This window comes from Nicotiana attenuata, chromosome 7 (assembly GCF_001879085.1).
Source record: "Nicotiana attenuata strain UT chromosome 7, NIATTr2, whole genome shotgun sequence".
NCBI classification, from domain to species: Eukaryota; Viridiplantae; Streptophyta; class Magnoliopsida; order Solanales; family Solanaceae; genus Nicotiana; species Nicotiana attenuata.
Window position 1 is genome coordinate 50,620,225 of NC_031995.1, and position 22,887 is coordinate 50,643,111.

Sequence of the window (22,887 nt, forward strand, 5' to 3'; positions counted from 1 at the left end):
AACACCAGGTGAACTCCCGATAAGCTTGGTGGCAATGCCGTCTGCAGGCCACCTCACCAACTCTCTCAAGGATCTCAAAAGGATCAATATACCTAGGGCTCAACTTGCCCTTCTTGCCAAACCTCATCACACCCTTCACGGTAAAACTCTGAGCAGATCCCTCTTGCCCACCATGAATGCAACCTCACAAGCCCTTCGATTAGCATAACTCTTCTACCTAGACTGCATGGTATGAAGCCGATCCTGAATCAACTTGACTTTCTTCAAGGTATCCCGAACCAAATTAGTGCTCAATAACCTAGCTTCCCCTAGCTCAAACCAACCAATTAGAGAACGACACCGCCTCCCATATAAGGCCTCTAAGGAGCCATCTAAATACTCGATTGGTAGCTGTTGTTGTAGGCAAACTCTGCGAGTGGTAGGAATTGATCCCATGAACCCCCGATATCAATAATATAGGCACGTTGCATGTTTTCTAAATCTGAATGGTACACTCGGACTGCCCATCTGTATAGGGATGAAATGCAGTGCTCAGCTCAACATGTGTGCCTAACTTATGTTGCACTGCTCTCGAGAAATGCAATGTGAACTGCGTGCCTCGATCAGAGATAATAGATACTGGCACACCATGAAGACGAACAATCTCATGAATATAAATCTGAGCCAGTTGCTTTGAAAAGTAGTTAGTCATGAGCGGAATAAAGTGTGCAGACTTGATCAGCCTGTCCACAATGACCCACACTACATCGAATTTCCTCAAGGTCTGTGGAAGCCCAACTACAAAATCCATGGTGATACCTCTCACTTCCACTCTAGAATATCAAGCCTCTAAAGCAAACAGCCCAGTCTTTGGTGCTCGTACTTCACCTACTGATAGTTCAAGCACCGAGCCACATACTCCATAATATCATTCTTCATTCTTCTCCACCAGTAGTGTTGCCTCCAACCCTAGTACATCTTCGCAACATCCGGATGAATGGAATACCGCGAACTGTGAGCCTCCTCAGTAATCAACTCACGCGACCCATCCACATTGGGCTCACAAATCCGGCCATGCATCTACAACACCCCATCATCTCCAATAGAAATCTCCATGCCATCACCGTGCTGCACCGTGTCCTTAAGGACAAGCAAGTGGGGATCATCATATTGACACGCTTTGATACGCTCAAACAAAGAAGAACAAGAAACCACGCAAGCAAGAACCCGGCTAGGATCCAAAACATCCAACCTCACCAACCGATTGGCCAAAGCCTAAACATCCAATACTAATGGTCTCTCTTCAACTGGGATATAAGCAAGACTCCCCATACTCTCAGCCATCCTACTCAAGGCATCGGCCACCATATTAGCGATAGGGTATTTTATTCAAATTTTTTGTTCGCCTTATAAAAAGGGATATACAGAAAAATAACCACCCACCACAAACTATTCACCCCTCCTGCCCATAAAGTTTTCCACTGACCCTTTTTTTAATGCGACCAAAGCCAACCAAATGAACTAATACTAAACCAAGCCAAGCCAAGCCAAATCAAGTCAAGCCAACTCAAGTCAATTCAAGACAAGTCAAACCAAGCAAAGCCAAGCTAAATTAAGCCACGTTTGTAAGGCCCCGTAAAATTTCACCTAAAAACCCGGGGTTTCGTGGTGCCAAGGTAGACTTATGTGTTGATGACTGTAGAGATTCCTCGTCGCGGTACGGACTTATGGGTTGAATAGTGCATTGGGGAGTTGAAGAATTTTTTTGTCAGAGCAGGGTGTTTCTGCGGTCTATTTTGCGATCACAGAACTGATCTGCGAACCGCAGATCCACCTCAGAGTGAAGCAGAGAATTTGCCAAACTTTGGGAGTTATTTTGAGATCAATTATGCGGCCGTACAATCGTTTTGCGAGCCGCACATTCGTCGCAGAAGCCAGCATGAGAAATTTCGGAAGAAGATTCTGCAGTCCCTTCTGCGACCGCATAATTGGTCTATGGACCGCTGACTTGTTGCATACCTGCATAGAAAATGCCCAGTTCCGGAGGGCCATTATGCTGTCCATTTTGCGGACTGCAAAAGTGTTATGAAATTGTATATCTGCATCGGGGCTTCATTTTTCTAATGTTATAACCCGACCCCATTTTATTTTATTTAGCAATACGGGTCATTTTTTAGGGGTAATCTGGTATCTTAGAGAGAGGAGAGAGATATTTTAGAGAGAGAGAAAGGGGAGGACTAAAGGATTTCACTACTCAACTTGGATCAAGCCTTGGAATTTCATCAAAAGGAACTTGCTAGGGTTTCTAAAAGGTAAGAATTTCTTCCCCCAGTTCTCTAATTTCGTATTTTGGGTTGGTTATGGGTGATAAGGGTAGGCACATCACATGCATGAGGTGATAAGGGTTGTGGGGAAGTTGTTGGGCAACCTTGGGTGATTTTGTTGTTGAATTGGTTGAGGAACGATTGGGTTGTCATTGTAGCAGCTCTTGCCATACGAATTCCTCTAATTGTGCTTATAATTCTTCCCTATTCTATAGATTGGCATCGTTAGGAGTGTCGGGACGTTGTCGTTACACCACGGAAGGCTCTTTCGAGGTATGAAGGCTAAACTCTTCTTCTATTGTCGGAATCCCCGAATTCTTACAAAACTCCATCGTGTGTAGTTCGAAATTGAAACACTATTGAGGTGGGATATTCAAACTAGTAAATGATTCTCAAATTGCATAATGTGTCTGAACCCTCATGTGTTAGTGACCTTATATTTTGACCTAATTATGTTATACCACTTTTGGGAAGAAAATTTTGTACGAAGTCAGTGTGATCAAATTCTTATTTCTCATATGATGAAATCTTATGAACTTACACTCGTTAAGGCCAAAGGTGTCGAACTGTTGATTGAAAAGAAATAACTTGTACAGATTATTATCGTTTTGGGAATCCAAATTGTGGCATTGTGAATACATCTCCACCCGCACACATTGGGGCGAGGCGGCGGGGCCGCTTTGTGTAGAGATTGTGATTGTGAATACACCTCCACCCGCACACATTGGGGTGAGGGGACAGGGCCACTTTGTGTAGATATTGATTGTGAATACACCTCCACCCGCACACATTGGGGTGAGGCAGCGGGGCTGCTTTATGTAGAGATTGTGATTGTGATTACACCTCCATCCGTACATATTGGAGTGAGGCGGCGATGCCGCTTTGTGTATAGTTATTGCATTGTGGTAGAGGTTATATAGTGGATTCCCAACATGAAATTTATAAATGTTTTTGAAAGCTTTAAATTATTTTGCTATGGTTTTTACAGTTATTTAAGTTGTTTTATTGCTTCCAAGATTCGTCATATTCATATTGTGCTTCCAATCCTTGAAGGGGATGTTTGGTTTTCATACTAGTACTATTTGACATGTACTAACATCCCTTTTGCCGGGGGTGCTGCATCTTTAATGGATGCAGGTGGTTCCACAGCAGGCGGCTTTGATCAGTGATAGCGGTGCACCCTCTTCCTAGTTGACTTGATGAGCCCCACTTCATTTCAGGGTCGTAAATCTTTTGCTCCTTGTACATTTAGTTTTGAGGTATAGCCGGGGCCTTGTTGCGGCACCAGCAATGTAATCCTTTGTACATATAATAGAGGCTCTATGGACATAGTGTGGGTAGTATGTTGGCGTTGGGAAGGTCAAACTAGTAATGTTGCATTTGTATCACATGTACCACTTCAAACTATGAAAGTGTATGTATTCTGAGACTTAAAATGATGTAACTAATGTTAAAGAATTGATGTTGTTTGCATGATCCTCTTCATTGTTCAACTAATGAAATAGATCTTCTCCTTAATCATGGGGGAGTTCGGGTAGGAGTTACTGTACAGGATTGATCGGCCGGGTTATCTCGATAGAGCGCCAATTGCGCTCCCTAAGGTCGGGGCGTGACAAGCTTGGTATCAGAGCCTAAGGATTTAAAGTGTCCTAGGATGTCTCGGAGCCGTGTCTAGTAGAGTCCTTCTTATCGGTGTGTTGTCGACCACATCTATAATTAGGAGGCTACTTGGGCATTTAGGAATAATACCCTTCTTTAATGCTCTAGATCGTGCGGTAGAGCTGATTGTAAGACTGATCCTCCTTTAACTCGTGCATTGCTCTGATTTTCAGTACATGGCACCTAGGAAAAAGGCAAGAACTGGCCAAGGAGCCAATGCCACCCAGGAGTGGCAGTTGATTATATACCTGATGACGTGGGTGAGCACCCGAGGGGTGAGGACATTCCTCTAGCTACTACACTGCCTGATTCTACTACTCCTTCTCAGACTGCACCAGTTCCTACACCTACTGAGGGTGTAACTATTCCACCCCCGACTGATATTCCAGTTCCACCTCCATCCCCAGCTTCCGGTCCCGGTGTTTCTGATGGGGATCTTAGGGGTGCCATACAGATGTTGGCTCAGATAGTAGCTTTTCAGGCTTAGCGATCGAATATTGTACCTACCTCTTCCAGTCAGCTAGGGGATTCTGCTAGTTCCAGGGTGAACATGTTTCTTCAGTTGGATCCTCTAGTGTTCGCAGGTACTAATCCCGAGGAGGACCCCCATGGCTTTATTGATGAGATGCACAAGACTCTGTGAGTCATGCGTGCTACTGAGACGGAGGGAGTGGAGTTGGCCTCCTACCGCCTGAAAGAGGTGGCCTATTCTTGGTTCGAGAAGTTTGAGGAGTCCTGTGAGGAGGGGAGCCTTCCGGCGAGGTGGAGTGAGTTTGTCGACACCTTCATTGATCATTTCTTGCCTGTCGAGACTAAGACAGCACGTGCCACCGAGTTTGAGGGTCTAAAACAAGGTAGCATGAGTGTGTGGGAGTATCATATGAGGTTCGCGTATATGTCCAAGTATGCCATATACATGTTGCCCACTATGGAGGCTAGAGTGTGCCGGTTTGTGCACGGCCTTAGCCCCTTCGTTATTAATGAGTCCGCTACAGCTGCCTTGGATGCTGATATGAACTATGGTAAGATGGTTGCATTTTCTCAAGCCACAAAGACCTGTAAACTGAAAAATAGAATGGAGAGAGAGGGTAGCAACAGGGCCCAGTCAGAGGGCAACTTTAGTGGTACTTCTGGTGGTGGTGGTGGCAGGTCAGCATTTAGGGGAGGGTCATCAGGGCCATCCCAGTCCTTTTCTTAGTATTCAGTCAGTGCATCGCCATCAGGGCCCAGTCAGCACTCAGCAGTAGTGGAGCCATTTTGGGACCAGTCAGGGCAATAGGGGATCCTACCAGCAAGGTCGGCATGGAGGGAGATTTCAGCAATAGCGGAGCCCCCCATGCCCTAAGTGTGGGAGGATGCATTTTGGGACCTGCTTTTTAGACCAACCCATATGTTACAGATGCAGTATCACGGGTCACATTTAGAGGGATTGCCATTCATTCCGCCAGAGTATGGATAGGGGTGCAGCGTAGCCATCTAGTTTTGCACCTACTACATACGCAGCACCTCTCCCAGCCCGAAGCACTCCAGCGCCCGCAGGGCGTGGTGCAACTAGGGGTGGGTACCCAAAGCTCTGGAGGGCCCAGCAAGTTTTATGCTATGAGGAGGCGTCAGGATTCAAAGGCTTCTCCAGATGTGGTTACAGGTATATTGACTGTCCAATCCCATGATGTATGTGCTCTTATTGATCCCGGTTCCACTTTTTCATATGTCACTCCTTATGTTGCTATGGAATTTGGGATAGAACCGAAATAGCTTCTCTACTCCAGTTGGCGAGTCTATTGTGGCCGCACAGGTTTATAGGGATTGTGTTATCATAGTGCATGGTTGGGACACCATGGTCGATCTCATTGAATTAGGGATAGTTGATTTTGATGTAATAATTAGGATGGACTGGCTTTATTCGTGTTTTTCTAAGCTCGATTACCGAACTAGGATCATTAGGTTTGAATTCCCAAATGAGCCAGTTATTGAGTGGAAGGGGAATGATGTGGTGCCGAATGGTAGGTTTATTTCTTACCTTAAAACCGCAAAGATGATAAAAAAGGGGTGTATTTACCATTTGGTCCGGGTTACGGACACTGATGCTGAGGCACTTACACTTGAGTCTGTGCCAGTGGTGAATGAATTTCTGAAGGTCTTTCCTGATGAGATCTCTGGATCCCACCAGACAGGGAGATTGATTTTGGGATCGATGTGATGCCAGGCACACAACCTATATCTATTCTACCCTACAGAATGGCACGGGCAGAATTGAAGGAACTAAAGGAGAAGTTGAAGGACTTGTTAGAAAAAGGTTTCATCTGGCCGAGTGTGTCGCCTTGGGGCACACCGGTTCTCTTTGTAAGAAAGAAAGATAGGTCACTAAGGATGTGTATTGACTATCGGCAGCTCAATAAGCTCACCAATAAGTACCCACTGTCAAGGATAGATGATTGTTTGACTAATTGCAGGGTCTAAGTACTTCTCCAAGATTGATTTAAGATCCGGGTATCACCAATTGAAGATCAGGGAGCAGGATATTCCGAAAACAGCTTTCAGGACCCGATACATGCACTTTGAATTCCTGGTAATGTCTTTTGGGCTAACAAATGCCCCAGAAGTGTTCATGGATCTTATGAATTGATTCTTCAAGCCTTTCCTCGACTCTTTTGTGATAGTGTTCATTGACGATATTCTGGTATATTCACGAAGTCGAGAGGACCATGCCGATTATCTCAGGGCAGTTCTGCATACTCTGTATCAGCACTACTTGTATGCAAAGTTTCAAACTATGAATTTTGGCTTGAATCTGTCACATTCTTGGGTCATGTCGTCTCTAGAGAAAGAATTAAGGTTGATCCATAGAAGATTGTCGTTGTGAAGAATTGGCCTAGGCCTACAACTCCAACAGAGATTCGCAGTTTCTAGGGCTTAGCGGGGTATTACAGAAAGTTTGTGGAGCGGTTCTCTACTCTTGCCTCTCCGTTGACTAAATTGACGCAGAAGGCGGTTAAGTTCCAATGGCCAGATGCTTGTGAAAGGAGCTTCCAAGAGTTGAAATCTAGATTGACTACAACACCGGTGTTGACCCTACCAGAAGGCACAGATGGGTTTGTGGTATATTGTGATGCTTCAAGGATCGGACTTGGGTGTGTATTAATGCAACATGGCAAGGTGATATCTTATGCTTCTAGGCAACTTAAGAATCATGAAAAGAACTATCCAACACATGACTTAGAAATCACGGCGGTGGTGTTTGCATTGAAGATTGGCGTCATTTTTTGTATGGGTCCATGTGGATATATTCACGGACCATAAGAGCCTTCAATATATTTTCAAATAGAAGGAATTGAACCTGAGGTAGTGAAGATGGATTGAGTTACTCAAGGATTATGGCATCGATACCCTATATCATCCGGGGAAGGCTAATGTTGTGGCAGATGCTCTTAGCCTGAAGTCTATGGACAATTTGGCTCACTTGGAGGCATATCAAAGGTCGTTGGTCAATGAGGTTCATTGGTTGGCTAGTTTGGGAGTTCGTCTTGCAGACTCTAGTGAAGGAGGGGTGATTGTGCAAAATAGGGATGAATCATCGCTAGTTGTGGAAGTCAAGGAGAAGCAGTACGGCGATCCATTGATGGTAGGAAGGGATTCATAAACATAAGAACACGGCTTTTTCTCTTGGCATGGATGATGGTACACTAAGGTATCAAGGGCGATTATGTGTTCCAAATGTAGATGGTCTCCGGGAAAGAATCATGACCGAGGCTCACACTTCTAGGTACTCCGTGCACCCAGTCTCTATGAAGATGTATCATGACTTCAAGGAAGTCTACTGGTGGAATGATATGAAAAGGGATGTGGTGGACTTTGTGGCAAGATGTCCAAATTATCAGCAAGTGAAGGCCAAACACCAAAGGCCCGGAGGGTTGGCATAGAACATATAAATTCTGATGTGGGAATGGGAGATGATCAATATGGACTTTGTGGTAGGGCTACCTTGCACCCCTCACAAGTTTGACTCGATTTGGGTGATTGTGGATCGGCTCACGAAATCAGCACACTTCTTACCTGTTAAGGCTATCGACACTGCGGAACAATATGCTTAGTTGTATATTAAGGAAATAGTCAGGTTGCATGGCACTCCAGTTTCCAGCACTTTTGATCATGGGGCACAATTCACGGCTAATTTTTGGAAGAAATTTCAGCAAGGATTGGGTACTCAGCACTACTAAAAAATCAGGTTTTAGCGACGGACAAATTCTGTAGCTAAACAGAAAAATCCGTCGCTAATCTCATTTAGCGACGGATTAGCAACGGATTATCAAGAAATTCCGCTAGCTACGAGCATTTTTGCGACAGATTGGCGATGACGTTCGTAGCTAATTCCAGTTTTTTTTTGTAGTGCAGGTGAATCTTAGTACAACCTTTCACCCGCAGACTGACGGATAGGTGGAGCGGACTATTCAAACGCTTGAGGATATGTTGCGCGCTTGTGTTATTGACTTCAAGGGTAGCTGGGATGATCACTTGCCACTCATAGAATTTGCCTACAACAGCAGTTATCATGGTAGCATTCAGATGGCACCGTTCGAGGCTTTATACGGTAGGAGATGTAGATCTCCCATTGGATGGTTCAAGATTGGGGAAGCAAAGTTGATAGGGCCATACCTCGTGCATCAGGCTATGAAGAAGGTTAAGATCATTACAGAACAGTTGAAAACTACTCAGAGTCATCAGAAGTCCTATTCGGATGTGTGTCGCAGGGATTTGGAGTTCAAAGAGGATGATTGGGGATTCTTGAAGGTTTCCCCCATGAAGGATATAATGCGGTTTGGTAAGAAAGGGAAATTGAGTCCGGGGTATGTCAGGTTGAGAAATAAAGAAATTGCCTCCGTGAAAGTGCTATGGCGAAACCAACAGGTTGAAGAGGCCACATGGGAGGCCGAGGAAGAGATAAAGAACAAGTACCCTCATGTGAGGACGAGATGAAGAAGAAGAAATACCCTCATTTGTTTGAATAACTATGTATTTATGAAGTTGTTCTCTATGAAAATGCTAAGAGTTTACCTTCTATGAATGATGTATCAGTTGTACAGTTTATGCTAAGGGAGTTTCTTTCTAATAATATATTGCACATGAGGTCACGGTTGGTGCTAATTTCATGTCATGTTGCGTCGTTGGGTTATGCATGTGTTGTTAGGATTGGTTTCTGGGATTCTCTGACATGTGGATAGGCCTAATTATGGGGTAAACTCTGGTGAAAATTTCTGGAAATTTAGGAAGTTAGTAAAGAACTTGGAACTGCTGGTGTGTGATGTAGCAGTTGAGTCACATTGGATGCTCATGGTGAACTTTGACCCTCATTCGAGTATGAATGATCTTAAGCGAGGGAGGATGTAAGGCCCCGTAAAATTTTTCACCTAAAAATCCGGGGGTTCGTGGTTCCAAGGTAGACTTATATGTTGATGAGTGTAGAGATTGTGATTGTGAATACACCTCCACCCGCACACATTGGGGTGAGGCGGCGGGGCCGCTTTGTGTAGAGATTGTGATTGTGAATACACTTCCATCTGCACATATTGGAGTGAGGTGGCGGGGACCCTTTGTGTCGAGATTGTGATTGTGATTACACCTTCACCCGCACACATTGGGGTGAGGCGGCGGGGTCGCTTTGTGTAGAGTTGTGGCATTGTGGTAGAGATCATATAGAGGATTCCCAACTTGAAATTTATAAATATTTTTGAAAACTTTAAATTATTTTGCTATACTTTTTAATTTAAGCCCTTTTATTGCTTCATGATTCGTCATATTCATGTTGTGCTTCCAATCCTTGAAGGGGGTGTTTGGTTTTGATACTAGTACTATTCGACATCTACTAACATCCCTTTTGCCGGGGGCACTGTATCTTTAATAGATGTAGGTGGTTCCACAGCATACAGCTTTGATCAGTGATAGCGGTGCACCGTCTTCTCAGTTGACTTGGTGAGCCTCACTTTATTTCGAGGTCGTATATCTTTTGCTCCTTGTACATTTAGTTTTGAGGTATAACCGCGACCTTGTTGCCGGCACTAGCATTGTACTCCTTTGTATATATATTAGAGGCTCCGTGGACATAGTATGGGTAGTATGTTGGCGTTGGGAAGGTCAAACTAGTAAAGTTGCATTTGTACCACATGTTATGAAAGTGTATGTATTTTGAGACTTAAAATGATATAACTAACGTTAAAGAATTGATGTCGTTTGCATGATCCTCTTAATTGTTTAACTAATGAAATAGATCTTCTTCTTAATCATGGGGGAGTTCTTGTAGGAGTTATTGTACAGGCTTGCTCGACCGAGTTATCTCGGTTGAGCGCCAGTCGCGCTCCCCGAGGTCGGGGCGTGGCAACGTTAAGCCATCAACCTTATTTTCCCAAGAGATGGGTAATTACTTTAAGTTCAATAGGTATTTTGCATAAATTGCTCTTAAAAAATATTGATTTCTCAAACATTTCAAACAGATGTTTTGAAAACTAGCCATCTGCCTTATTTTCCCATTAAAATTTGTAGGGAAAATGCTACTGTATAAGCGCTTTCAAAATTTTATATATATATACACACATTCTGTATGTTATATATAAAAATTATACAAATTTTATATGCTTTTTTAGCTGCCAAATGTAAATAGTTTCTATCGCGGGCTAAAAGTTATAATACCCCAAGAATGTAATGGCTCTTTACAGTGGACTTGGGTCTTTGGAACAGATAATCTAGTTAAAATCAAGCCCAATCAAAATTAAGCTATGAGCCCGTTAATTCTTATTCGTCTGCCTTGCCATCTCCGGTTCAGCAACCATTCCGTATAAAGCTTTTTTTTGCTCCTCTGCTGATACTGTACCGTGAACTCATAATCCAAAACCCTAGGCCTTCTCCTCAGTGCTAACTCCATTTTTTAACATCAAATTCCCATTTATCAGTATGCCACCAAAAGCAGCTAAAGGTAAAGAAGCTCCTGTAGAACGGCCCATTCTCGGCCGTTTCTCATCTCACTTGAAAATTGGAATTGTAAGCTTCTCTTCATTTTTTCTCGTTTCCACATACACATATGTGTGATCTCCATTTATTTCTCCTTTTCAGCTGAAATTACTATAATTTCTAGAAAATAGTGTACGAATTCGTATCTATTCTTTTGCTTAGTTAGTGAATTTGATCCACTGAGCTTACCAGTAACCTCTCTACATATAAAGTTTTTTTTTTAATTGCTGCAATTACATTCCTAAACCCATAGTTGGAAGAGTTTAAGTTCTATGCATCCTATATATATATATATGCAATTACATTTCTAAACCCATAGTTGGAAGAGTTTAAGTTATATACTTATATATAGAGACTTCAGGCAGATGTACAACTTCTGATGAGGAAATGAGACTAAAGATTGGTTCAGTTTTCATGTGATAGCTCGTTGAGCTTTATGTGGATTTTACGTTTATTTAAATCTGTATAAGTTTGATGTGAGCTTGTGTATGGACTTTCAGGTAGGATTACCAAATGTGGGGAAGTCTACTCTCTTCAACACACTAACAAAGTTATCCATTCCAGCGGAAAACTTTCCTTTTTGTACCATTGAGCCTAATGAAGCTCGAGTGCATGTTCCTGACGAGCGTTTTGAATGGCTCTGCCAACTCTACAAGCCCAAGAGCGAGGTTTGTGATCCATATTCAACCACTAATACTGGCCACAAAAAGAGTTGCCGTGCCACTTTTTTTTCTTTCCCTTTATGTTGTTGTGACGATCTATTTGTTACCCAGTTGTTTATTGAATTACTCCGTATGAATAAAGTTTGATTTGCCTTTTGGATAACTTCTATTTTCTTTGATTCGTAATTTGTCTTTAAACCAGTGTCTCTTCTGGTTCATTTTTAATGAATATTTGACGCTATCTAGGTGGCTGCCTTTTTGGAAATTCATGACATAGCTGGACTTGTTCGAGGTGCTCATGCAGGACAAGGATTGGGAAACAGTTTCTTATCCCACATTCGTGCAGTTGATGGCATTTTCCATGTTCTACGTAATATAATCATTCTACATTTTGTCCTTCCATCTATCGAGTTATTTTTCTTGGGTTCTTTGTTTTACTTTGACAAATGTGGTCGGTATTATCTAAGTTATTATGTCTAGTTGTATCTTATGTAATCTCACTGTTGAATATCATCGTAAACATTTATGCTGTTTATCAGGTGCATTTGAAGATCCAGACATTATCCATGTCGATGACACTGTTGATCCTGTGAGAGATTTAGAGATTATAAGTGAGGAACTAAGGCTTAAGGTATGTTGGATCATGCACCTTGAGTTTTTGGAATTTGTTGTGGCAAGTATTCAATTATTCGAAGCCAGTAAGTTAGCATTTTGTAACGCCTGGTTGTTTGGGGGATTTCGTGGATTGCACTTTAATACTTAATTGACAAATATAATTTGTTGAAGTTTCTTTAATCATATCTTTCGGTAGATAAAATTCTACTATGTTCCCAATCATGAATACCTAGGAGTTCACATATTTATCAAAAAAAAAAAAAAAGGAAAGGAAAGGAAAGAATACCTGTGGGTACTTCAAGATGGGTTGCATGCAACATGCAGCAAGAAAGCTGTCTCATATTGGGGTTATGGAAGGAAAGTACTTTGATGAAAGAGTGCTCTTTCAATTAAAAAAAGCCACTTGAACAAATTCTCTATTGTTTCCTGACACATGAAGATGGTTAGTAGTCTTCTATCAGGTAAAAATAGGTTTTTACTATAACACTTGCAAATAATTTAAAAAAAGCATTTTTAATGCAAATGGTGGTGCTTTGTGTATGTATGAATGTACAAGGAGCATTCAATTATCTATGAAATTACATGATTGAGATTCCTGCATGGAATGATGCTGTGTTATCAGGATGTTGTTTTGTCCATTACTGAGGCTTCAGATCTTTCTGCTGGAAGTTTATTTTTGGAACTAATATGCTGGATTTCCTGTCAGTCTGGCTCTTTAGAAGGAATTTAAAACTAGTGTAGATTGTAAATGCTGGCATCTTCAACTGAATGCGCCTTGTTGCCTAAAAGTGCCATGTTCACTGGGTTGATCTCATGAAATATGTCATCCTTTTGTGTAAACCAGGACATTGAGTTCATGGAGAGGAGGATAGAAGATCTTGAAAAGAGCATGAAGAGGAGCAATGACAAACAATTGAAAATAGAGCATGAATTGTCTCTAAGGGTTTGTGTCTATTGCTCTTCATCCTTTGGCTTTTTTCACTTGCCTAAATGTTTATTCTCATTTCTATATCTGTTTAGACTTTCTTGATCTCTTGGTTGCCAAGACGTTAGGAGGTGGCAATATGAAGTATATTTGTTTTGGTATAATCGGTTGACATTCTTGAATTTTAAACTAACTAGATGTTTTAGTACCGTTAGATATTTTTATCCTCCAAATAATAGAAATATCTGTCGTAAAAATGGGTTCCCTTCTCATAACATCCTTTGCATGAGAATGGGGACTGATATCGGTAAAGATGATTGATTATCCATCTCAGATAAGATTAGTTGATTGGGTGACTTTTCTTAATTTGTGCATGCTCATTTCTGGTGAAATGTCTTGACAGAAATCATAATTGTTTCAGAGAGAAGGTTGGTGTTGGACTTGTCTTCCACTACTTTTCAGCTGCTTGTAGTTGAGTCTAAATTGATTTGAAAAGAAAAAGAACTTTCTCTTATTTTTTTTGTTTTGTTTTTTCATCTTCACCTGTCTTACTTCGCCGTAGTTCTCCAGGTAATGACTGCAAAAACATGAACACTTTTTGTAGTTCATTTTACAGAGAATTGAATGATTAGACAGATCTAAATATGGAACTATGATGCTGCGTGTTTTCACAGGTCATGGCATCACTCAAGGAAGGTAAAGATATCCGTCTGGGGGACTGGAAAGCTGCAGATGTTGAATTTTTGAATACTTTCCAGTTGCTTACTGCGAAACCGGTTGTTTACTTGGTGAGTTTAATGTTCCTAACCCTCCCTATTTTGGCTATGGTCCAGATCCTTCAGAACTTATGTTCTGGAAACAACAATGTGGTTTTTGAATACAACAACAAAATACCCAGTATTATCCAACACTATGGGGTCTGGGGAGGGTAGTGTGTACGCAGACCTTACCCCCTACCTTGCGAGGATAGAGAGGCTGTTCCCAATAGACCCTCGGCTCAGGAAAGCATAAGCACCACATTAATGAAAATATAGACAAGAAGGGACAATACCAATAATCATATAAAAGCGGAGTAAAGACAACAAGATAGTAAGGTGATCAATAATGAAAGAAAACAACGGTTAGTCATAAAAATGTGGTTTTTGAATATTTATCCAAAATTATAACACTGCATACACTGGTATTATAAAGGGCAGATTTGTTCCTTTCTGGGTTTAGTTACAGTTAACTATTCAAAGTTGTCACTGCTATCCCAAAAGATCCATTTTTGCTTAACCAATAAAATAAAAGTTTTTTGAATACAGGTAAGAAATGTTGCCTCCTATTTCCTTTTGAAATGAGTGTGTGTGTGTGTGTGTGTGTGAGAGAGAGAGAGAGAGAGAGAGAGAGAGAGTTTCTTTGTATAATTTAGAAGCCCCCCTAAAAATTAGAAGCCATATTGAAAGCGAAGGCCCACCTCTACTTGTGAACAAATCAGATAAATTATTGACATTAAGAGAACCTTTCTTATGCAATCTATAATTATCTTGAATAAACCTCCTTTTATGACAGAAGAAGAGCCAGATTTCCTGTCTATGTTTTTGTCGCTATTTTATGCTCTACTAGGTTTATTTACTGTATCTCATCACATCGTTTGCATAGTTTTCGCAATGCTTTAATGTTTCTTATATTGCCAACAAAGCAGCAACTTGATTAGGATAAAAAGAATAATGAACTGTGCCTACTGATTATGTAACGGATCATTGGCAGGTTAACATGAATGAGAAAGACTATGCAAGGAAAAAGAACAAGTTTCTGCCCAAGATTCATGCTTGGTATGGTCCATCTTTCTTAGCAGTTATCACGAACTTCGAGGGATTTGTGTCAAATTTTTCTGTTCAGAAGAGAAATCAATATTTGTTTATGACAAAGAGATTATTTTGAATTCTACAAAAAATCAGTATACTGCAATATGTAGCACTCTCGTGCTTATATAAGGTTGGGTACATCATTAATCATAAAAAGAACGTGGGTTACATTATCGTTCTTTCTTTGCTCTTGTTCCCTAGAATGTCATCTGCAAAGCAATGATATGTGGGGACAACAAAGATCAGATGCATGCGAGAATGTGCTCACTCATAAACTATATGTGGGGACAACAAAGATCAGATGCATGCGAGAATGTGCTCACTCATAAAGAAACTATATTATGTCGCACTTCGGCTATTCTGCTAGTCTTGAAATTGTTACTTTGAAGTTGCAAGATATTAAAGAAATCCCTCTTCTCAGTCATGGCTTTACCCATCATACATTAAGTGCCTGTGGAGCTTCTTGTTTCTGGTCTCTTATTTTGTCACTCTTAGTGTTAAAGTATTAAATTTCTTTGCCTTCATTTCATGAATTCACTTTGTTTTGAAACTAAATCAAGTAAATGAGATGTTTGAACGTGCATTTTGGTCCACATGCATCCAGTTTAATTGACGATCTTGATGAGGTCCCGGTGAACTTCTACTCTGGTTATGTGATTACCCTATTGTTTTAAATTTTCATGTTTGCATGGATCTATTTCCTTCTTATGTGGACTATTTCAGTCATGTTTCAACATTCACTGTTTGTGGCATATTGTGATCATGAATATATTTCAGTGTTTAATTCAGAACTACACCACACCTCAAATGAGTTTTTTTCCTGGAGATGCCCTTCATGCCACTTAAATGGTTTTCCTGTATTTTTTATGGTGCTATGTTATGACTTTTTTTTATCTTTCACCTAGATTACACCTTGTTTATTATTCTAGATATGTCAAGACTTTGTTAACATAAAAAAACTATGCTTTCACAAATTTCTAGGGTGCAGGAGCATGGCGGTGAAATAATTATTCCTTTCAGTGCTGCTGTGGAGAGAAACCTTGCTGATATGCCACCAGATGAAGCTTCAAAATACTGTGAAGAGAACAAGTTACAAAGGTTAGGTTGTAGCGATAAGGTCTCTAATAATTAGATACTTTTATTCTGTGCATTGCTCTAAAAGAATTTTTGGAGTTTTAAAAGATTTCACAACTGATAGTTATTTAGCAATTGCTATTAGATACTTTTATTCTATGCATTGCTCTAAAAGAATTTTTGGAGTTTTAAAAGATTTCACAACTGATAATTATTTAGCAATTGCTATTAGAGGGGGGTGTGGGGGGCGGGGACTTGTCCTTATTGGTTATATCTGATTCATTTTCACTCTCTCCTTCCTCATTGTTTCATCTTTTTCCTTAAGTTGGCTACTACCATTATAAGAATCACATCTTACATTTTCATTAAAAAAAAGAATCACATTTTACATGCATAAAGAGGTAGTTGGAACAGTATCTCAGCATGCTCTCTCTGGTAGTTTGGAAAGAAAGGTAGTGATTGTTTTGGATGCAAGTAACCTCCCGTGCACACACTTGCTTTTGTGATAAGGTAAATGAACCTAGTGAACATACTTACATGTAAATGTTTATATTAGCCTTTTGGACTAAAATGAAAAATTTATACAATATTAATAACTTCTTTGAGTCCCTTAATTCTTTTCAGGAACTTTATGAGATCTCATTTGTAGTTTTTCTGGATTCATCTGTATTCATGAATGCACTTGCTTAGTGCTTCTCTATGATCAATAACATTCTTATTTATACTTTAAAAAAGAGATTAATTAAATTCATTTTTACGTATTTAACTAGAAAAGGAAAAGTGATAGGTTATGCAAATAATTTTTGTTGTGTGTAATGTGCAAATTTGTCTCTTATAAAAGAAGTGTAATATGCAAATTTGTTGCTATTATAGTAAAAAGCAAGTCAAAGTTCTCACCTAGGACAACCATAGTAGCTGTCTTCTCTCACAATTTTTTTCCTCTCTCCCTATTGACCCATGTTCTAGAAGCGGGTGTAGACCTTAACCAGCATTGTTCATGTTGTTCCAATTCAAACTTGGGGCCTCAGTGGTAGGCATGGTGGGGTCACCAGCCCCTCCTAGCGCCATTTGGGGTGCCTTGAGGCCTCCTTTAGAGCCTTCCATGAGACCTTATTCCTCTTGTGCCCCTCGTGTCGATGACGTAACATGCCCTTGTGTGCTCAACTTCCGAAGCTCCGTTGGCACCTATTTGGCCATACTTTCACATGCACAATATGCCAGGACCCTCGTGCTCATATGCAACGCCACCGGGGCGTGCATTGCCGTACTGGTGCACTTGGCCTTGGATATGTTCTGTGCCATCCTTGTCTGTCACGCCCTGTGCATTCTTCCTTCTTTTTGGTGGCTAAATTGCTTTTGTGTGTGCACCTTCATGGTACCGTCCAGTTGGCTGAATTAACAGTGTTATCAAAGGCGAGCTTAACGCGCGCTTAAGCCTGAGGCGAGGTTCAAAGCATGTTGAGCGCTTCGCCTCCCTTAGCGAGCGCTTCAGTGTTATCATCAAGGTTCTAAATCATACTTTTCCTTGCCAATGAGCGTAATCCCGAAGAGGCGATACTAAACAATTGATATTTCATTTTATCGTAAATATTTTTCAATTTCTTTGTCCATATATTCGGTATTCATGCTTATAGATATTAGTCTTGGAGTACACGTACATATTTGTAGTTTTTCTCCATTTGCGCATTTTTTCATTAAAGCCCACGCTTTATTTGTGCATTGCGCTTAAAGCCTAATAGACCTTAAAGCTTTTTTGCGTTTTTCGCCTTTGGTAACACTAGCTGAATACCATCACACTGGCCATGCCTCTAGCCAAATACGTCCCTTGGGCGCCTCATGGTCCTTCTAGCTTATGAGCAATTGCGGCGTTTGTGGAAGGTCGTTGTATCATTGTATAGCTTATGCAGAGTTGGCTTGGTGCCTTTTGGAAGTCTGAGTGATATATATTTACTTATCAAAAGTATTTTGTTACATTTTCTTGGAGGCTTATAGCCGCCTTATATTTTAGATACATGGCTGATCGTTCCTTATTGTGTTTTTAGATAATTTAAACAGTTAAACTAACAATAGCCCTTGCTAACTCAGATTGGTTAACTTGCAATGCATGCCACTTGTCACAAAGGCTACATTTAATCATATAACGTAAGACAGGGTAGACTAAGTTTATCCTCTCAGCCATCATTTCATATATTTGACTTTTCTCGGGCACCTTAAGCTTTGAAGTTTTTGAATTTTGTCTTAATTAACACTACCATAGGATAAACATTCAATCCTCAAAGTGAGTAGTAAATACCACCTCTTATCCATATGTGCTGTGCGGTCCAACATGATCTATCTTAAGCTGTGTTTCATCAAGGAACTAGATGTAGCATGTAAAACCTGGCTGCTTGTGCTTGGTTACAATTAATCAATATAATTGACAAACATGATTGGACTTAACATTTCATCGTTGTCTTGAAACATCTAATCTGCAGTTGTAATGATCAGTAGTACCTTATTGTATTTCTTGGAATGGAAGCATGTCTGATGAATGCGGCTATTCAGAGATTATTATGGCATTGGACTACTTTGATGGGTTAAAGCCTCTAAATATCTGCTTTCTAGAAAGGGAAGAGGATACACGATTCTGCAATTTAAGCTACTTTTACAGTGGCTTTCTTTCTGGGTCAATTTGGTAATCCGATGTTATACGTTAGGATAATGATACCATTTTATTTGTTAAGCATCAATAGATCTTTTGCATTTACCTTATACCCTGCCAGGAAATAAAGCCTATGTATATATGAAAAGCATAATTTTCGTCACTTTATCCAGCTGACCTTGATTTATCATGCTACAGTTGCCTCCCAAAAATCATAAAGACTGGATTTGCAGCCATTAATCTTATTTATTTCTTCACAGCAGGGCCAGATGAGGTATTTCAAATTCTTCCTCTTTTTCATTCTCTCTCATTTCCTTCTTAATTAGCATTGAGTTTGATGCTGCATAGGTATTTACCCCCCCCCCCCCCCCCCCCCCACAATCGTAGTTTACATGATAGAATTTAACTGGATGTGGAATTTAAGATGTTAATTTGACATATATATTATATTAGTCATAGTGGAAACATATTAAAAGTAATGGCTGAAAAGTTAGTTTCATAGGAAAACATCACATCAAAGTTAAAGGTTGAACTGTTTAGTGATTTGAATTCTGGTAAGCTGTGCAAATTGTATAAAAATGAAATGATGCCAAACAAATTGAGATGTTCCAAAATGGAAAGTGTGTTGTATATAAATTAGCTGGAGACAATAGTCCTTTCTGCCCATGCTTTTCATGCTTATACTGGATTACTGGTTTTATTACACTGGCCTGCTTCTAAGATACATAATACTTTGTTTTGTAGTAGGGATTCAATTCTACATTGTTATCATGTTATATGGGGATTTAAAAAAAAGGGAAATCAGGGGAAATGCCCTTCTGCTTGTCTATAACTTGGTCCCCCCCAACCCCCTACACACACAAAAATAAAAAAATAAAATAAAAATTGAGCTCACCGTTTATCAGGCCTCATAACTGTTTTTTCCTCTTAATGCAGGTTAAATGCTGGCAAATCCGCAGGCTAATGAAGGCTCCTCAAGCTGCCGGAACAATTCATACAGATTTTGAGAGAGGGTTTATCTGTGCTGAGGTCATTTTGTTCCTTCTTTTTCCTTGTTCCCTACCCTTTTCAGGATTCAGAAAGTTAGATCCTAAACATTTCAGTTTATTCCTTACCTGACTGGATGGTGCAGGTTGTGGTTTTACCCCCATAAATAAATTGAATGTTTTAATTAGAAACTCCTGAGCGATTTCCAAACTGCTTTTCCAGGAAAGCCTTTCTTTTTTCAAAAAATGCCTATTCTTGAAAACTTCAATAACATTGAATTCCATATGTAGACTTTTGGGAATTGGACTTGCCCCAAAAAACTGGGGAATTTTGTTAATTGGAGCTGAAATATTTTATTGTGCTGGGCCAATGATTCTTATTCGAAAAAGTTATATCCTTTTCATTTATGAGTGCTTTAATATTAAGCTGCCACGTGTCTTTTCTCTTGATACAAATACTAGCCCGTGAAAGTGCTGACTTGGGCATTGGTGTCTTCAGGTGATGAAATTTGCTGATCTAAAGGAACTTGGTAGTGAGGCTGCTGTAAAGGTATTCTTATTGAGTTATCATTGGCAATATAATGACGCATCCAGTTTCACGAGTGGAATTGCATAAGACTCTATACTGGAAATAATATGTGCTTTAATTCTGCACAACTTTTTTTCGGGAAACAAAAAATAAGTTGAAGCAAACTTTTAATAAAAGGTTTTTTTTTTCATTATCAAAAAAAACTTTTAATAAAAGGTTTCTACGAGAACAAAAATAATGTGAAAGACTAAGAGTTAAACTTAACTCTCACACAAATGGTAGCACGGCCTATATCTATATATTATTCTTTTCTCATATTTTTGTGCTGTATTCAGCACAACTTGTTCTCAGAAAACAAAAACAAGGTAAAACAAAATTCTGATAAAATTTGTCCATAAAATAAAAGTAATGTGAAAGACAGTAGTAAAACTCAACTCCTAAACAAATAATAGCTCTGGTTATACCTATATCTTCTCTTTTCTTCAGATATGGTTGTGCTTCCAAGTATATATAATATCCAGCCAGACATGTGTTCCCGCTCCTTTACCTTTTTGTGTCAGGGCAGCTTTTCATCTTGTTAGGTGAATTGGATATGACAGTCTGTGAATTCTTCTCTAAGCTACACTATATATGTATTACTCAAGTTACTTATCACAAAAAAAAAGGGGGGGGGGGGGGGGGGTCGGGAGGCATTGGCCTAGCGGTTAATGAAGTGGGTGAAAATCATGGGAGACTACGGATTAGGGTTCAAATCCCAGTTGAGACAAAAAAATGTAAGGTGATTTCGTCCAATCTGCCGAAGTCTCGGTGGACAGTGTTGTCCGGTACATGTGCTGGTGGGAGATAGCAAGTGCTAGTTGAGGTGTGTGCAAGTCGGCCCATATTAATATGTTAAGAAAAATGAAATGCGAATATACTTTGTGATGGACTTCATAAATAAAAAGATATTTTGGTAATGGAAGCAAACTGGATGTCAGCATGCTCTTCATAAGCAACAGATGAAATGACGAGATTACAATTTTTGGCAATATCTCCGTACTAGGAGCTGTACATTGTGCATGTTATTGTTCAATTCTGTAATTAGGACTGGCTTCATGTGTTGTTATGTTGTCCAATGAACAAGTCTGATAAGCCAAAACCAGCAGTTGCAAGGTTACAGTTTTGTTCCTTCACGTGACTTGAGTTGTGCACAAAGCTGGAATTCCTTTATACATGACATTTCAAATTTATCTAAGGTGAATTTGCTCTTCCACAGGCTGCAGGGAAGTACAAGCAGGAGGGCAAGACCTATGTGGTCCAAGATGGAGATATTATATTCTTCAAGTTCAATGTCTCCAGCGGTGGGAAGAAGTGAGGTGCGTTTCTACACGAAACTTATGAAGCTGCGTCAACTCAGTTGCGAGTTGGAAGATGATATAATTTTGCCCATGATTATTAGGTCTAATTGGCAGAGAAATTTGTATCTTGTATGGGAGGATTCTGCAAACTTCTGCATTTATGATATGCTTCATATAGGTGTCAATCTGCATTTATAGCTTGTCGGACATGCAAGTCTTTTTCGTCTTTTGATTTGCATACTATATACTTTCTTTCAGTGCGATGTTGCCAAATCCAATTTATAAGTGGTTCTGGCATTTGCGTATTTGCATTTGTGATGTAGTATTTGAAGAAATGATCTGGAGAAATGGCGACAAATTTGAATCTCGTTAGTTTTTTGCCTTGGAAGCTAGAATTTTCTAATGTTATTTTATCACTTAATCTATTACTATTATTTAGTTATTATGAAAACTTTAATACATGATATTAAATAAAAATTTAAGAAAAATAAAAATCTTTTAATATTAACATGTATAAATCATAGAGCATCACGCAATGTTCCTAATTATATAAAAAAGAGATAAGACTGACATTATAACCAAAGTGCCTTGGCCACAATTTATAGGAAGGAGTAAGGCTATAAACTAATGATACTGCAAGGGCGGCCAAAATTTTTACTTGTGGGATTCAAAAACGGGAGTGAAATGTATTAACGATATAGGAACCCGAGAGCTCATAAAAATTGGGGCTCTTTTCGTATATGCACTAACTTATAAAGTTATTTACCAAAATTGATTGGTTTTTTCTACAAATTATATACATCGTAATTAGGGCAGCATTTTTCTCTTATCTCTTTCATCTCCCTTCCTCTCTCCTCTTTCCCTGTTCTCTGTTGCCTCCCTCCTAATCCCTATAGCCGTCGGAAAACAGTCAATTACAGCTCTGAATCAAACCTCAGAATCTCTTATGTATAGTTAGCGGCCAAATCAAAATACCCCAGTTGTTTTCTTCGCAGAAGTTGACTTCGAAATTTCTGACCTAAGCGCTAGTAAATCAAATTCAATCGCCTCCAAATTTCAAATTCAGCTTCGTATTAGTGTTTCCAACAAGAATCTATGTTACGTAGTTGATTTTTCACATAACTTTCAAATCTCGGACAAAATCCATTTCTCTGAAGTGCGATAATGGTGCTTCTAATGGTGGGCCTTAAAATTTCCCCCCTCCAAAATCCTTCAATTCCTATTAATATCAAGTTTTTTTTAGTTCAAACGAACACGAACCAAGCAAATGAGCCTATTTGGACTGCATTTCTTTCTTTAACAAATCAAGC

General features: G+C 39.8%; 1 protein-coding gene across 2 annotated transcripts; it reads left to right on the forward strand.

Annotated features, from left to right (window-relative positions):
- LOC109229068 (obg-like ATPase 1) lies at positions 10,738-21,964 on the forward strand. Of its 2 annotated transcripts, XM_019394383.1 has the most exons (13): positions 10,738-10,991; positions 11,462-11,629; positions 11,870-11,993; positions 12,163-12,254; positions 13,083-13,181; positions 13,838-13,951; positions 14,913-14,977; positions 15,992-16,108; positions 18,924-18,999; positions 19,662-19,754; positions 20,211-20,261; positions 21,496-21,595; positions 21,679-21,964. In XM_019394383.1, the coding sequence occupies exons 1-12, from the start codon at positions 10,905-10,907 to the stop codon at positions 21,592-21,594; spliced, it is 1,185 nt and encodes a 394-aa protein (XP_019249928.1). In that variant the 5' UTR covers positions 10,738-10,904; the 3' UTR covers position 21,595; positions 21,679-21,964. The 2 variants fall into 2 exon arrangements, with proteins under 2 accessions (XP_019249928.1, XP_019249927.1); XM_019394382.1 differs by having other exon boundaries at positions 21,496-21,964.

Coding starts and splice junctions, on each gene's coding strand:
- LOC109229068 (XM_019394382.1), top strand. CDS start 10,905: ATGCCACCAAAAGCAGCTAAAGGTAAAGAAGCTCCTGTAGAACGGCCC. Junction 11,994..12,162: donor TGGCATTTTCCATGTTCTAC/GTAATATAATCA, acceptor GCTGTTTATCAG/GTGCATTTGAAGATCCAGAC. Junction 13,182..13,837: donor AGCATGAATTGTCTCTAAGG/GTTTGTGTCTAT, acceptor GTGTTTTCACAG/GTCATGGCATCACTCAAGGA.